Source organism: Tympanuchus pallidicinctus, unplaced genomic scaffold (genome assembly GCF_026119805.1).
Source record: "Tympanuchus pallidicinctus isolate F22 unplaced genomic scaffold, pur_lepc_1.0 scaffold6, whole genome shotgun sequence".
Taxonomy (NCBI): domain Eukaryota; kingdom Metazoa; phylum Chordata; class Aves; order Galliformes; family Phasianidae; genus Tympanuchus; species Tympanuchus pallidicinctus.
In genome coordinates, this window is record NW_026294780.1 from 31,673,583 (window position 1) to 31,686,972 (window position 13,390).

General features: G+C 41.5%; 2 protein-coding genes across 8 annotated transcripts in view; one reads left to right on the forward strand and one right to left on the reverse strand.

The window, feature by feature from the left end:
- Nucleotides 1-13,390, reverse strand: part of LOC128092111 (uncharacterized) — a 726,933-nt gene that overhangs the window by 290,277 nt on the left and 423,266 nt on the right. The gene's annotated exons all lie outside the window — the stretch shown is intronic.
- KLF12 (KLF transcription factor 12) overlaps nucleotides 1-13,390 on the forward strand; it is a 315,353-nt gene that overhangs the window by 231,346 nt on the left and 70,617 nt on the right. For all 7 annotated transcript variants that reach the window (XM_052705638.1, XM_052705630.1, XM_052705635.1 and 4 more), the window contains one exon: nucleotides 10,447-10,604. In XM_052705638.1, coding sequence (XP_052561598.1) covers nucleotides 10,447-10,604 — 158 coding nt within the window. The remainder of the gene's footprint in view (nucleotides 1-10,446; nucleotides 10,605-13,390) is intronic.

A 13,390-nucleotide genomic window follows, 5' to 3' on the forward strand; every position in this document is an offset into this window, starting at 1 on the left:
GGAGAAGGCTGAAGTCCTCAACACCTTCTATACATCTGCCTTTAATAGGCAGATCAGTTATCCTCAGGGCACTTTACGCCCTGATCTGGAAGTCTGGGATTCTACACAGAATACATCCCCAGTGATACAGGTGGAGACGGTTAGAGAGCTCCTCCTCCATCTGGACTGCGACAAGTCCATGGGACCAGACGGGCTCCACCCTTGGGTGCTGAGGGAGCTGTCAGGGTTCGAGCTGCTCTTGGCTACCTACGAGCATTCCTGGTTATCTGGAGAGATCCCAGAGGACTGGAGGCTTGCCGATGTGACTCCCACCTACAAGAAGGGCTGTAAGGAGGATTCAGGGAACTTCAGGCCTGTCAGCCTGACCTCGGTACCGGGGAAAGTTATGGAGCAAATCATCTTGGGTGAGATCATGCAGCACGTGCGTGGTGTCCAGGGATTCAGGCCCAGCCAGCACAGGTTCATGGAAGGCAGGTTGACCAACCTCATCTCCTTCTACGATTGGGTGACCAGCCTGGTAGATGAGGGAAAGGCTGTTGATGTAGTCTACCTAGACTTCAGCAAAGCCTTTGACACGGTCTCTCACAGGCTTCTTCTGGGGAAACTGGCTGCCCATGGCCTGGACAGCTATACCCTACTTTGGGAAAGGAACTGGCTAGAGGGCCGTGCCCAGAGGGTAGTGGTTAATGGAGCTGGTGACCCATTACCAGCTTGGGGCTGAGTGGCTGGATGACTGTGAAGAGGAAAGGGATCTGGGGGTGTTGGTTGATGCTTGCTGAACGTGAACCGACAGTGTGCCCAGGTGGCCAAGAGGGCCAACGGCATCCTGGCCTGCATTAGAAATAGTGTGGCCAGCAGGAGCAGGGAGGTGATCATCGCCCTGTACTCAGCACTGGTGAGGCTGCACCTCAAGTACTGTGTTCAGTTTTGGACCCCTCACTACAGGAAAGACATTGAGGCCCTGGAACGTGTCCAGAGAAGGGCAATGAAACTGGTGAGGGGTCTGGAGCACAAGTCTTATGGGGAGCAGTTGAGGGAGCTGGGATTGTTCAGTCTGGAGAAGAGGAGGCTCACAGGAGACCTCATTGCACCCTGCAACTTCCTGAAAGGAGGTTGGGATGAGGAGGGGTTCAGCCTCTTCTCCCAGGCAACAAACAGGACCCAAGGAAATGGCCGCAAGTTGTACCAGAGGAGATTTAGATTAGACATAAGGAAGAACTTTTTCTCTGAGAGAGTTGTCAGGCACTGGAATGGCTGCCCAGGGAGGTGGTGGAGTCGCCGTCCCTGGCAGTGTTCAAGAGGCATCTGGATGAGGAGCTACGAGATACGGTTTAGCAGCTTATGGTAGCGATGGTAATGGGAGGACAGTTGGACTACATGGTCTTGTAAGTCATTTCCAACCTTATAAGTCTATGATTCTATGAACTCAAAGTGCAGTGTGAGACTTGATGGGGTAGAAATTAGGTGTATGTCAGTGATGCAGAGAATAAAAGGAATGGCTACCCTCACGGTGCAACCAATCCATACAAGGACAGTAAAAGGATACTGTATTCCAGCATGTAGATAGTGGTCATGGATTTTTCTTTCTCAGAAATTCTATGGCGGAAAGCTTTCTACAACTTTGAGGGTTGCCTTCTATCCCAGAGTAGTTGGAGCCACTAGAAATCTTTCCAAATCTAGCAGAACTAAATGTGAATAAATGAAAATGTGAAGATGTAAGTAACCTGCCCATGTAAGTATCTTCATGGAGGACAAAATTTAGCTCGTAGAAAGGAGGTGGCCGGAATGCCCAGAACCTTGATGGTCTTTTTTTTTCCATAGGAATAAACCATAAATGCAAGGAGAGATAGTGGAGTTTCTTCATGCTGAAGTAATATGTTTTTACATCCCTCATGGATTTGAGCCTCACTGTATTTATTTGCTATGCATAAGCAAAATACTGAAAAAGATGTAGCAAGGAGAGTGTAATCTAAATGAAGATCTACACAGATATGCGTGACTGTAGATGCAGGTTCAAGTTAACATTTTCAATATACCTAGCATCTTGCACTTCAGAAATACACCAATGTTCCTCATTGTTAATGAAAATGTATGGTGGCACAGTTTGCATGGCCTCTGGGGGTGTAGTAACTATTTTGATTTCTAGAGTATTTTATCATATTCTTTTATAAAAATTTCCTTTCATTAAGAGAGGGAGCTGTGGAAAAAAATAAAAATCTCAGGCTTTATTGTTTAGATGAGAGTTTTAGAAGAAAAAATTGTACTCACTCAAGTATGACCTTGCATTTAGTAATTCTTTTTTCCCCAAATAATTAAATTACTTCATCTCTTTTTCTTCTACAGGTTAAATAGGTATGACACTTTATCTCTGCAATAGATGCATTCTTTGCTGTAGATATTCTCAGAGACAGGAGCATTGTGAAGGGCTATGGAGCCTATGAAATTGTTTTTTGAGATAGCGTTCTCTTGAGTGTGGCAGTTTATCTTTTCATATTATAGCTGAAGTGTACGTGTCAATGGAGTCAACTATTTAGTAGTTAACAAAATCTGTTTGATGGCAGTGTTACAGTTGACCACCCTGAATTGCATTATACAGAGGTATCCAGGGTAATAAAATCTTTAACATATTGATAATGAGCCTTCTGAGCAGGAAGGAAAGAAGAAAAGGTCACTCACATGAGCTCCAGTCCCAGTGGATGTGGTGTCCTAATTTAATGTCACTGACTGGGTGAGATATTATGTGACAGTTTTGTCCGCTAAGGATATACAAGAGAGTTTTTAATTATCAGTAAGATGATCAGTTCCACGTTTCTTGGTATAAGCATTAAGATGAGGTGGATACATAGGTAAGAGTTGTCACTATACAGACATTGGGAATGACTGCTGTGCAACAGTACGAGAAATCAGAATCAGAGGTACAAGAATAAAGAGAAAAAATGGTGAGCAAGTTAAAACGTGCAGGGAGTGCTGCAGTAGTAAGTGGAGCAATAGCACTAGTCCTGCAAGCAACCAGAACAAAAGTGATAGGCATGAGCATGTACATTCTCGTGTAGTTTCCACACTGAAGATTTCAGCTCAGCTCGTGTCTCCAACATGAAAGATATGTATGGATCAGAAAGGAACAGGAAAGGTAAAAAGCAAAGCCCTGTGCTGTCAAAGCCAAGTTGGAAATGCTCAGTTACCCAATTTTCTGCAGTTTAGAAGGAGTTTCAGGAGTTTAAGTTGCCTATGCTTGACTATGACTGAATGTAGTTTTGAAGGAATCATTTTATTTCTTTGTATGAGCTTGCCCAGATTTTGATTTTTACAGTGGGGTATCTGCAGGTAGAACAAGTTGTCATACTGGAGTGAACTTTCTGTTTCCCAAACTGGGAGTAAATGTTTAAATAATGCACACAGTGCCTAAGTACAAGTTAGTTAACGTGTAAGTCCTGTGCTCTTTTACACAGTAAGTCTCTGGGGTACCACTTTGCTAGCTATTGAACAGCATAAAATAGACGGGAGGCTCTGGTGGAAGCATTTTTGGCATGTCATTTCAAAGTTCATCACAGGCTTGATTTATAGCATTTCTCTATCTCACAGGCAGTGTGTTTTGCAGACCTGGTCCTCCAATCAGATCTGAGGGAGATGCTGAAACATGTCACACATGTTTTTTGGCCCAGCTCCTGTTCCTCAATAATCCATCACAAAGGAACGGAGTGAAATGTGTGTGCTTGGGTTTCAGTCTAGCGTGGAGCTGGAATACAGCACTGCTATGGGAGCTGGAAAGCACTCTCAGAGCATCACCACAGCTCAGGAGGATCAAGCAGCCATCTCATTCTCATGTCTCAGTTTAACACAGCTGCTAATGGATCATTCTGGTAAGACATGCTGCAGTTGACATTGGCACTTTTCCCAGTAGGGCCCCAGGCTCTTTCCCACTGGCAGAAGTTTGTTCCACTTACAGACATTCAGTTCCACTGCAGCTGGAGGGATGTAACATCCTGTAGTGCTGCAAGGCAGCTCAACAGTTCAAGTGACTTCAGCTGATCTCAGTGGAAATAAATGCTATGGATGAAGTTGTGGTCAAAGATACAGGGATATTTTTTTTTTTTTGTGACCACTGTGGACAGGAGCTTAGAATCATAGAATATCCCAAGTTGATAGGGAACTATAACAATCATCAAGTCCAATATAGGAGCACAGGAATGGCCATATGGGGCCAGATCATAGGATCTTTTTGCCTGGACTCTGCTCGTTATTCAGATTGCCTCTTGTCTATGTCTCACTTACCCATATGATTTTCCTATGTAGTATATGTAACTGTTTGTGTATATTGCCAGATTTGTCCTTTCTTTCTTTCTTACACAAAAGGTGTAATTTCTAGTATAAAATCACCTTTGCACAGACACTGATAGAAGTACACTGCACTTGCACACTTTGCACCTGCACACTGATAGAAGTAGCTAGCACTGATACAACGAGGCAGATGCTTGCTATTCATGAAACATTAATCTCCTCTGAGAGAGGAGAAAAAGTACATATGTATTTATGCATGTACATCTGTTTGCCTGTGAACAGGACACAATAGAAACTTTGTATTAAAAAAAAGAAAGGTGTGTAAATATTTGAGGGGATAACTTTAGCTGTAGTAGCTATGGTAATATAAACTGTAATTAAAAATAATGCATATTACATTTAATCATGGTCAAATACACAGTGTTTGTGAAGTTATTTTCACTGATACCCTGAGCAGTAACATAACATTGTGAGAGCTATCAGACAATGAAATTACATTATGTGAAAAGCTGCTATGAAGGAAAGTAATTGAGAGCTGGAAACTAGGGAATGCGTTTCAGTTCCCTCTTTCAAACACATACAGACTGCTGAGATCTTGCCTGTTACCACCTGAAACTTGAAGGTCTTAAACTGAGAAAAGGGCACTTGGTCTTCAGAGAGATTAGCTCCATGATTGGGCTGCGTGCTGCTGAGTGTGGGTTAACTTCACTCTGAAGTGTCCTGAAGGAATCAAAGTAAATGTGTTGGGATCACTTTTGTCTCTGTCTGTCTGTCTGTCAGCTCTGTGAGCCTTGGCATAGTCTTTAACAGTGAGCTGCTTGAAATCCAGAGTTATTCGCTTAAGAGCTCTGAATTCTATAAATGCTAAAAGGAACCAGAACTCGCCATGTTTCTGCAGCCCAGTGCCCTCTGAATTGCAAGCTAATGCTAGAGGCCTGAAGATGTTCTTCAACTGCTCACTGCAATACTATCTGCAGATATATAATACTGAATTTTCTGCTTTTATTTCATTTGACTGCACTTTTAGTTACTGTGAATGAAAGGCTGGCCAAGAAAGTATGCGTGTCTCATAAATGAAGAATTCACATTGCTACATTTATGGTATAACAGCTGATTGTCACTGTGGAAGGCTACACTCCCCTTATCCTTGGCCATCTTCTCCATTGTGTCAGGGCAGGCACTTGGCAGACTCCACTATTTAGGAAACTAAATGAACAAAAGCAAACAAGCAGCTCAGTTTCCTCTTTTCAGAGTTGACTTTTCATCATCATGTGTCCCTAAGCTGGCTCACTGCACGATCAGACAAGAGCTTGTGCTGGCACAGAGGAAGCAACTGGAGCAGGACTGTCCTGTTATGTCAGCTTAACCAAATCACATCCTTCAACAGCCTGAAAAACACATGAGGACCACAGTTTGCATTATGCCTACTTTGCAGAGCATGCTCTGGCTTGCCAAGCCTGTTATCCAGACTCAGCAGCTGTGATGTGCCAGCTCCTCTGGTGCTCCTCACAGAAGAGCAGAGGGGCAGTGCCGATAAATGCCAGTGTTTTGTACCGAAGTGAAGTCAGCATGTTTTTAGCAGCCACAGACCCACTGGTAAAGCAGTGGTAAGTCTCACATCAGCTACAGAACCAACTAGAGGAGAGGGTAAACCTGTGAAGGATGCTATATGGTACAGTTTGTCCAAGCTTTTGCCAGGTTGCTGGGACACTGGCAAGGCCATGAGCCTCATGGTTTGGTGGCAGAAGGTAACACTGCATTTGCAAGGTTGAGCAGGCTGTTTCTGTAAAGCACTTGTCACCATGTGGCACATTTTATTGTATCACTGAACACAGTTCAAGGCCTCAGTAGTAGACATACTGCTGTCACTGAGCAGCTCTGCTCTGCGTATTGCTCAGAAAACACAGGGTTAGTGTAGAAGCACTGTGTGTGCTTTTAGCAGCATTACTGCAGTCTGTATGAGGAGCAAAGGCAGAACACCTAAGGCAGCATTCATAGAAAGGGAAAATAATTTAGCATTACCAGACTTGTTCTAATCCCCATTGAATGCAGAACAGATAAGAATGGAGATCTCGATGGCCATCTACTGGCGAAACCTGAGTTTTTGTTTTAGCATGCAGACTTTTGCATCAGAGAAAAGCACTTGGATGTACTTGAATTGTAAAAACACGTTTTCACATCTAGCTAGAAATAACAAGTTTTATAAATTAACTTAAATGCTCCCATCCAAAAAATGTCTGATTTCATTCATTCCACCCTATGAACACTACTGACTATAGGTGTTGCAGCTGCTTTTGGAAGCAACCAACTATCTCTCAAGATTTATGTTAGTGCAATACTTTCAGTAACAATATAGAAATTACACTGTTTTTGGTAACGATGAGTTGCAAATAAATGTCAAACTGATGAGCCAGAGCCAGAACACAATTTTCTTCTTTGTTATTTTACCTTTCAAACTTGATGTATCAGCAGTAATTGGATATAACCTGCAATTTCCCCGAGATGTTACATATCATGTTGATCCTATTGCTAAACCCCACCTTGAGCTTTGAAGGCTTCCTGAGATCTTGGATGTCAGCAGGAGAGCTGACAGCTCCTCAGGGCACCCTGGCAGCTCACAGCTGCTGATGCTCTTCCAGGTCTTGATTCTGGGCAGTCTGCAAGAGATGTCTGATGTCAAGAGAGGCTACTGCTAAAGATGTTTTTTTTTCTTTAAAGATATTTTCAAAAATTTTTACATTACCTTAAGCATATTGTAAACAGAAAAAAAAAAAAAAGGAAAAAAAAGAATCATTACAAAAAGCAAACAGCTTTGAGTTCCCAATCATTTTCATTCTCAAAGCGTTTATGCTTTGTGATGCCACTGAATAGTAATTCTGAAGCTCTGTAATGACCAGAGCCACCTGGCCAAGCTCAGTGGCCTTCAGCAGGCACAGAACTTGCTTTTGAGGACTTCAGGGCTTTTTTCTGTCTATGCGATCAGTTTAGTTATTTTGTAGAAAATACTCAAGAAAGTGGAGCATTTCAGAGGGTAGTGACGCACTGGAACAGGTGCCCAAGGAAGCTGTGGATGCCCCATCCCTGGAGGCATTCAAGGCCAGGCTGGATGTGTCTCTGGGCAGCCTGGTCTGTGGTTGGCGACCCTGCACATAGCAGGGGGTTGAAACTGGATGATGATAGTGGTCCTTTTCAACGCAGGCTATTCTATGGTTCTGTGTTTTCCCTTTACTGCTCCATGACCAACAAGAAGGACTGAACTGAAAGTCACTGTGAGAGGTACGAACCTCAGGAAGCTCAGCCCATCAGGAGCCCATCTTTATGTTCTTTTTAAGGCTTCCCATGGTGTCTGCAGTTGCACGGTGATAAGGCCTGTACTGGGCTGGCAGTGTCAGGTAGGACCTGGCCCTTTCTCCACCTGTGAGACCAGCACTGTAGGATGCCCCTGCAGCAAAGGGGCTGGAGGAGATCCCCATATGGTATGCGCTCAGCTGTCTCATGTGTGCCTTCTGCTGACCAGCGTGTCACTTAGCCTGCAGTGCTGAAGGAAGGCATGAGGTTATGTTTGCTGTTCCCTGCTGGCGGTAACCTTTCTCCTTGTGTGCACAGCTTGTCAAGGCTGTGGAGCTCATGATGGACAATGGTAATGCACAGCACTTTCTGTGCCTTATTTGGCTATTCCCCTGTCACCTATAACCAGGTAGCCCTGATGCTTCACTTTTTAGAAAAAGGGATTAAAAAAAACCTGAGAAATGGCAGCATGGATTGTGTGGCACCACTGTATTCTACCCTCTCCTGTATAAATCTCTGAGAAAGTGAGAGCAGCATGCAGTGAGGTCACCTTCTGTACGTGACAAGTAGCTTTTTATGAGGTGGCGACTGTTCTCAAGGTTCGTTTTTTTTCTCAGTTCTGGCAGCATTGTAAGCTCGATCCTCCTCCCATTTGAACAAGCTGTATTTTTCAGGATCTGAACACTCAGTTACAAAACAGGCTCTTAAGACAGCTCATAAATCATGCAGCAAAAAAGTGATGCCCAAATATTTATTTTTGCAGCTAAAGATTTTCTGGTCTTGTGTGCTGCACTGTGTACTTTCAGTGTTGAGCTTTAAAATTTGATTTACACATTTGCTTTTTATTTTAGCTGGTGGGATGTTAAAAAGAGAATCTGGGGTACTCTGATAGATCTCAGTGATTCATCTAACTCAAGACTTTTATTTGCCCTGAGATGCAGATGCTTCAGTACAATTCCTTAGCCATTTCTGCAGCAGCTAAACATATCTGTATTCTTGTCACATAGTTAAAGTGCTGATGTGTCTTACTCTCTAGAGGACTCCTTTTTGCTAGTTAATGTTGATATAACGACCCTCTGCCCATTTCATCCTGTACTTCAGAAATCCCCTGTATGCCCATTTACACATATTGTACTTTAGGCAATAATAATTAATCTGAAAAATCTCTTTGCCTGAAGGTGAAGTATAGCTGTATATTAAGTGTTAAGAGAAAAATAAAGTTGTCAGAGAATTCTTCTTTTTTTCAGCAGTGCTTTAAGTTGGAATTCTACTGTAAAAACATTTAGACAAAAAGAAAGAAAGTGCAATTTGGACTGCCACAGTTTGAGACTTAAAGATTTAAAATGCATAAGTTGAAACATCAGCGAAATCACATGCTAGTTGCATGAGATGCCTAAAATTTTAACCCAAAACAATCATCAGCAAACTTCAGAAATCTCTAGAAATGAAGTTTATGCCAGAACAGTTATAGCTGCAACAACAGTGGCTATTGTCACAGATTGAATCTTGGTGTTGACACGGGAGCTTCTCAGCGAATACCTCACTATCGGTATTTCCAGTTCCATTCTTAGTATCTTAGCTTCCCCAGAGGTTCATGCTTCTTTTTGGGAGCACATTCCATTTCCTTCCCTATGATTCATTTTCATTTGACAGTCAGAAGTTATTTCAGGAGCTGAGAACTTCCACGTTGAGAGTTTAAAAGAGCTCGCTGATGTCAATAAACCTGGGAATGTGGTGGAAGTTCCAGAAAGTTGAGGAACGGTAATGTTGTTCACACACTCGAAACAGCTGAGCAAGCTACTATAACTGTAGGTGAGCACAGCCGCTGTGCAGTATAACTGTAATGGAGCTGATAAGGAAATCAATGGGTAAGGATTTATAGGTAGGTAATATAGTTAACAGAGATCAATAAGGGTTTGGTTCATGTACCAACTTGATAATATTCTTGGCACCAGTTTGTCTAGCTCAAGGCAAGTGCATTGTTGTAGCAGAATTTCTTCAAGAATTTGACTCAATGTGTACTGCGTTTATAAACTAAAATAATATGACTTTTAATACTACGTTTTAGTTGCTTAAAATTGGGATAACTGATAGGACATTGGAATAAATGGAGTAAATCTTCTGTGAGTGTATGCATTTTTTTGTGGAAGGTTCCCTGGCCCTGTGCTGCTGCTAAATTCAGTGGTCTGAAAGGAGTTCAGTGGGGCTTTTGAGCAGCCTGGTCTAGAGAGAGGTGTCCCTACTGATAGCAGGGGTGTTGGAACTAGGTGATCTTAAAGGTCCCTTCCATCCCAAACCATTCTGAGCTTCTGTGATTTTTGGGTGATTGAGAAGTGTTAAATAAGGAAATTGAAAAACCACTGCTTCCAGGTGATGAGAATCTCTTGGCAATCTGTATACGAGGACACAATAGATATTTGGCCAAATGTGAGGATTCGTAGCCAAGATCTGGGTACTGGAAACACTTCTTCATAAAAGTTGTCAGAATTTTTACCAATTTAAACATATCAAGGAGAAATCACTGAGTCTTTGTAGAAGATTGTTTAGAAATCAGTGTTCACTGAACTTGGAACTGGACACGTAAAATAGAAATAAAGTCAGGCTGGTTCGTTATTGAGGCATTATTCCAAGGTGTTTTCTCTGGCAATAAGCACCTCTTAATCAAAACTTGAATTATGTAATACTGCAAAATATACTGTCATTCAAACATAAATGATTTCAAAGAGGTGCTGCTGACTGTTACGCAGAAAAGGAAATATTTAACATTTAAGATCAGGTTGCCTTTGGCACAGTGCTTTGCTACTACTCATTTTTTGAGGTCCAAGATATATTTTGTGCTCTTGCTTCATTTTTCCTTTTTCCCTCTGTTCTGTTCTTTAGTTCAATTTCGCCATTCAGTATTGAGAGCACAAGGCGTCAGAGAAGGTCTGAGTCTCCAGACTCCAGGAAGCGGCGCATCCATCGGTGTGACTTCGAGGGATGCAACAAAGTATACACAAAAAGCTCCCACCTGAAAGCTCACCGGAGGACGCACACAGGTAAGGCTCTGCTGGCGCTGGCATTGCGTGGTTCTGTCAAGCCTTTCTGCCTAATTTAGGACCTATTGAACTTGCCATCCTAAGCCAGGAGATAAAAGTCTGAATATAAATAACAGGGATGACTGCAGGTGCATCTGAGCTTTGGCATGGTGGTACAGATCAAAAGCTTGCTTTAGAGTTGGAACTTCCCTATCATTCTCACTTCCCATGTTTTGCTTCTCAGAACAAGCTCTCTTAGCAAAAACTGGACTCTTTTCAGTTGAAAGTTAACAGAAAAGTAGCCTGCGTGGATACATCTAATGTGTTTCAACAACAATGGATGATCGTTGTTTGGGACCAACCAAAGCTATTCAAAATAAAAAAACCTCAAGAAGTGTAGATGTAAATCTTCAGCACCAACTTCTTCACTCAGCAGCCATGCTCCTATTGTACTATTATTTGCTTTTACAGATGAAGCCTTTCAGTGATAAGTGTTGCTAAATACAATTGAATTGTAAATTCAAGAACTCAGAATTTCTTTCTGGATGTTTTCTGATGCATCTATCACATATTGAAAATGGAAGTCAGTCATTTTATGAGAATAGATTGCACTGGATCCTTGTGACATAGATGCAAGAGAGAGGCATCTGCATGAGCTGGATCTCATTCACTGATATAATACGTAATCGATACCTGTTTTTCTTATTGACCCTAAGGGCTGCTTGCTACTACTCTGCATGACAGGCATGTGAGAGTAGCTGAAGCACTGATGTGTAATCGTTGTGATTTTATTGTGGATAAACTCAGGAACAACTCCTTGAGGTCATCTAGAACAATTTAAAAGGTTACCACTGGAATGGCTAAAAAGGCAGTGAACACAATGCTGCTGATCTTAAATTAAATGTATTGATTAATCTGTTCTTAATGTACTTCAACATTCTTGTAACTCCTTGGAGACAAGATGGTGTTTGTCCAGCATTCTAGCACAGTGTTGGTTTTTGCTGAGAACCTGCTGGTGTTTTCTGTGTTGTTGCATAATCTAAATGTTATGAGATACTACTTGAAAAAACAAGTGATGGCTTCTCCATTTCAGATGAAGCCACTTCTTCATCACTCTTTTCAGTACATCTTTTGATTAGCAGGGCTTTCACTGAGAGGAATACTGAGCAAGACTTTGTCTTGATATTTATCACTTAACTCATTCCTGTAAATAGAAAATCCTTTCCTAGAACAGCAGGAATGTTCTGGCTATTTCATTAGTTCTCCTCCAGGCGAATTATTCTGATTTCTTCATGTCTTCCCATTAATGTTTGTGCATTCTCTCAATGTATTATGTTTTGTCTTAATTATTTTTTCTTCTTTCTTCTTTTTTCCCTGTATATTTTGTTGTCTAATGCGTTTTATGTACCCCTATCCTTTGACTTGCACTCTGTCCTTCGCTTTACTTTTTTATCCCACTGTAGCTCTACTCCTCTTTTTCATTCTCTTGTTTCCTAAACTGTTTCCCTATTCTCTAATGATTCTGTAATTCATTAATGATCTCCTGGCTGATAACTCTTGCATATAAAGCACCCAAAATCAATGTTAGGAATTCTGTACTACTGAATGCACTGAGTGCTCAAAACTAGACACAGAAAGCTAAAATGTAGTTGATAATTCCAACTTCTGCAGCTATAACTATCCAGTAGCATGAAGAGAGTTTCTGTACCAAAAGTAATCATAGAATTCATCTATCCAGCTTTGGCTCATCAGCAGTTAAATGTCTAGGCTATGCTATCTGTCTGGAATCTCTGGGTAGTCATAGAAGAGGGATTGGCACCTCTGGGGCACATTATTCCCTCTTCAGGTTGACCCAGGAATTGGCATCTGAAGGTACTTCTCCTTCACTGTTGAATGCAGGAGAAGCTCAGGTACTTGCCTGTTAGCTGGCTGAACTGAGTACCCATCCCAAAAGGCAACTGCCTGAAGTATTTTGGATATTGGTTCATTCCTTCAAGGAGAGAACATTAGGAAAAATAACATCAAATCAAAAACCTTCATTAAATGGTTGATTAGCTGTTAACTGTTCTATCATCTACTCATGCATGCTGCAATATAAGAAGTAAAGTGTAGTCTATAGAGAAGGTGAGCACTGAACTTAGCCAGAGATCCAGTGAGAAAATCTGTATTGTGCTGATAAATCTGTTTTCAGATACTTCTTTGGTCTTGGTAAGAAGCTGCTGTATTTTGACTTCACATATAGCATTGGCCATGAGCATACTCTATGTAGTAATCTCATCTTACATTTTTTATCTTGGCTTGCACTGTTGCTTCAGGCAAAATAAGTTAATTATTCACGTATGACCCACAGTAATTAGTGTGCAGTTTTGGATAGGTATAAATGAATTATGACAGCTAGGCACGCAAGGATGAGCACGTTTGAATAGGAAACTTTCTGAAGAAGGATCACAGAAACTCAGCATTGCATAATCTTGACTTTTTTTTTATACAGGCTGGTTGCACTAACAATTTTTTAACTATGCAGAATGTGTTTGAAAACTAATTTTCTTTTTCATTTACTATATGTGCATATTAAATTCACTCACAGTAACATTTGTTTGGATATCAGAAGAAAAAATATGTGATTTTTTTTGACAGGACAAACAGCATTGATTGGAAAGTAAATTTCTTTTGAATGTACTTAAAAATGGAAGCAAAATGTTATACACAGTACCCATTGCATTCAGTTCTCGTGGAGTCTCCCTTCATTTTCAGGATGCTATCATGTGGCTTCTGAGTACTTCTCAACTTTTCCTTCAAGCTTAGTG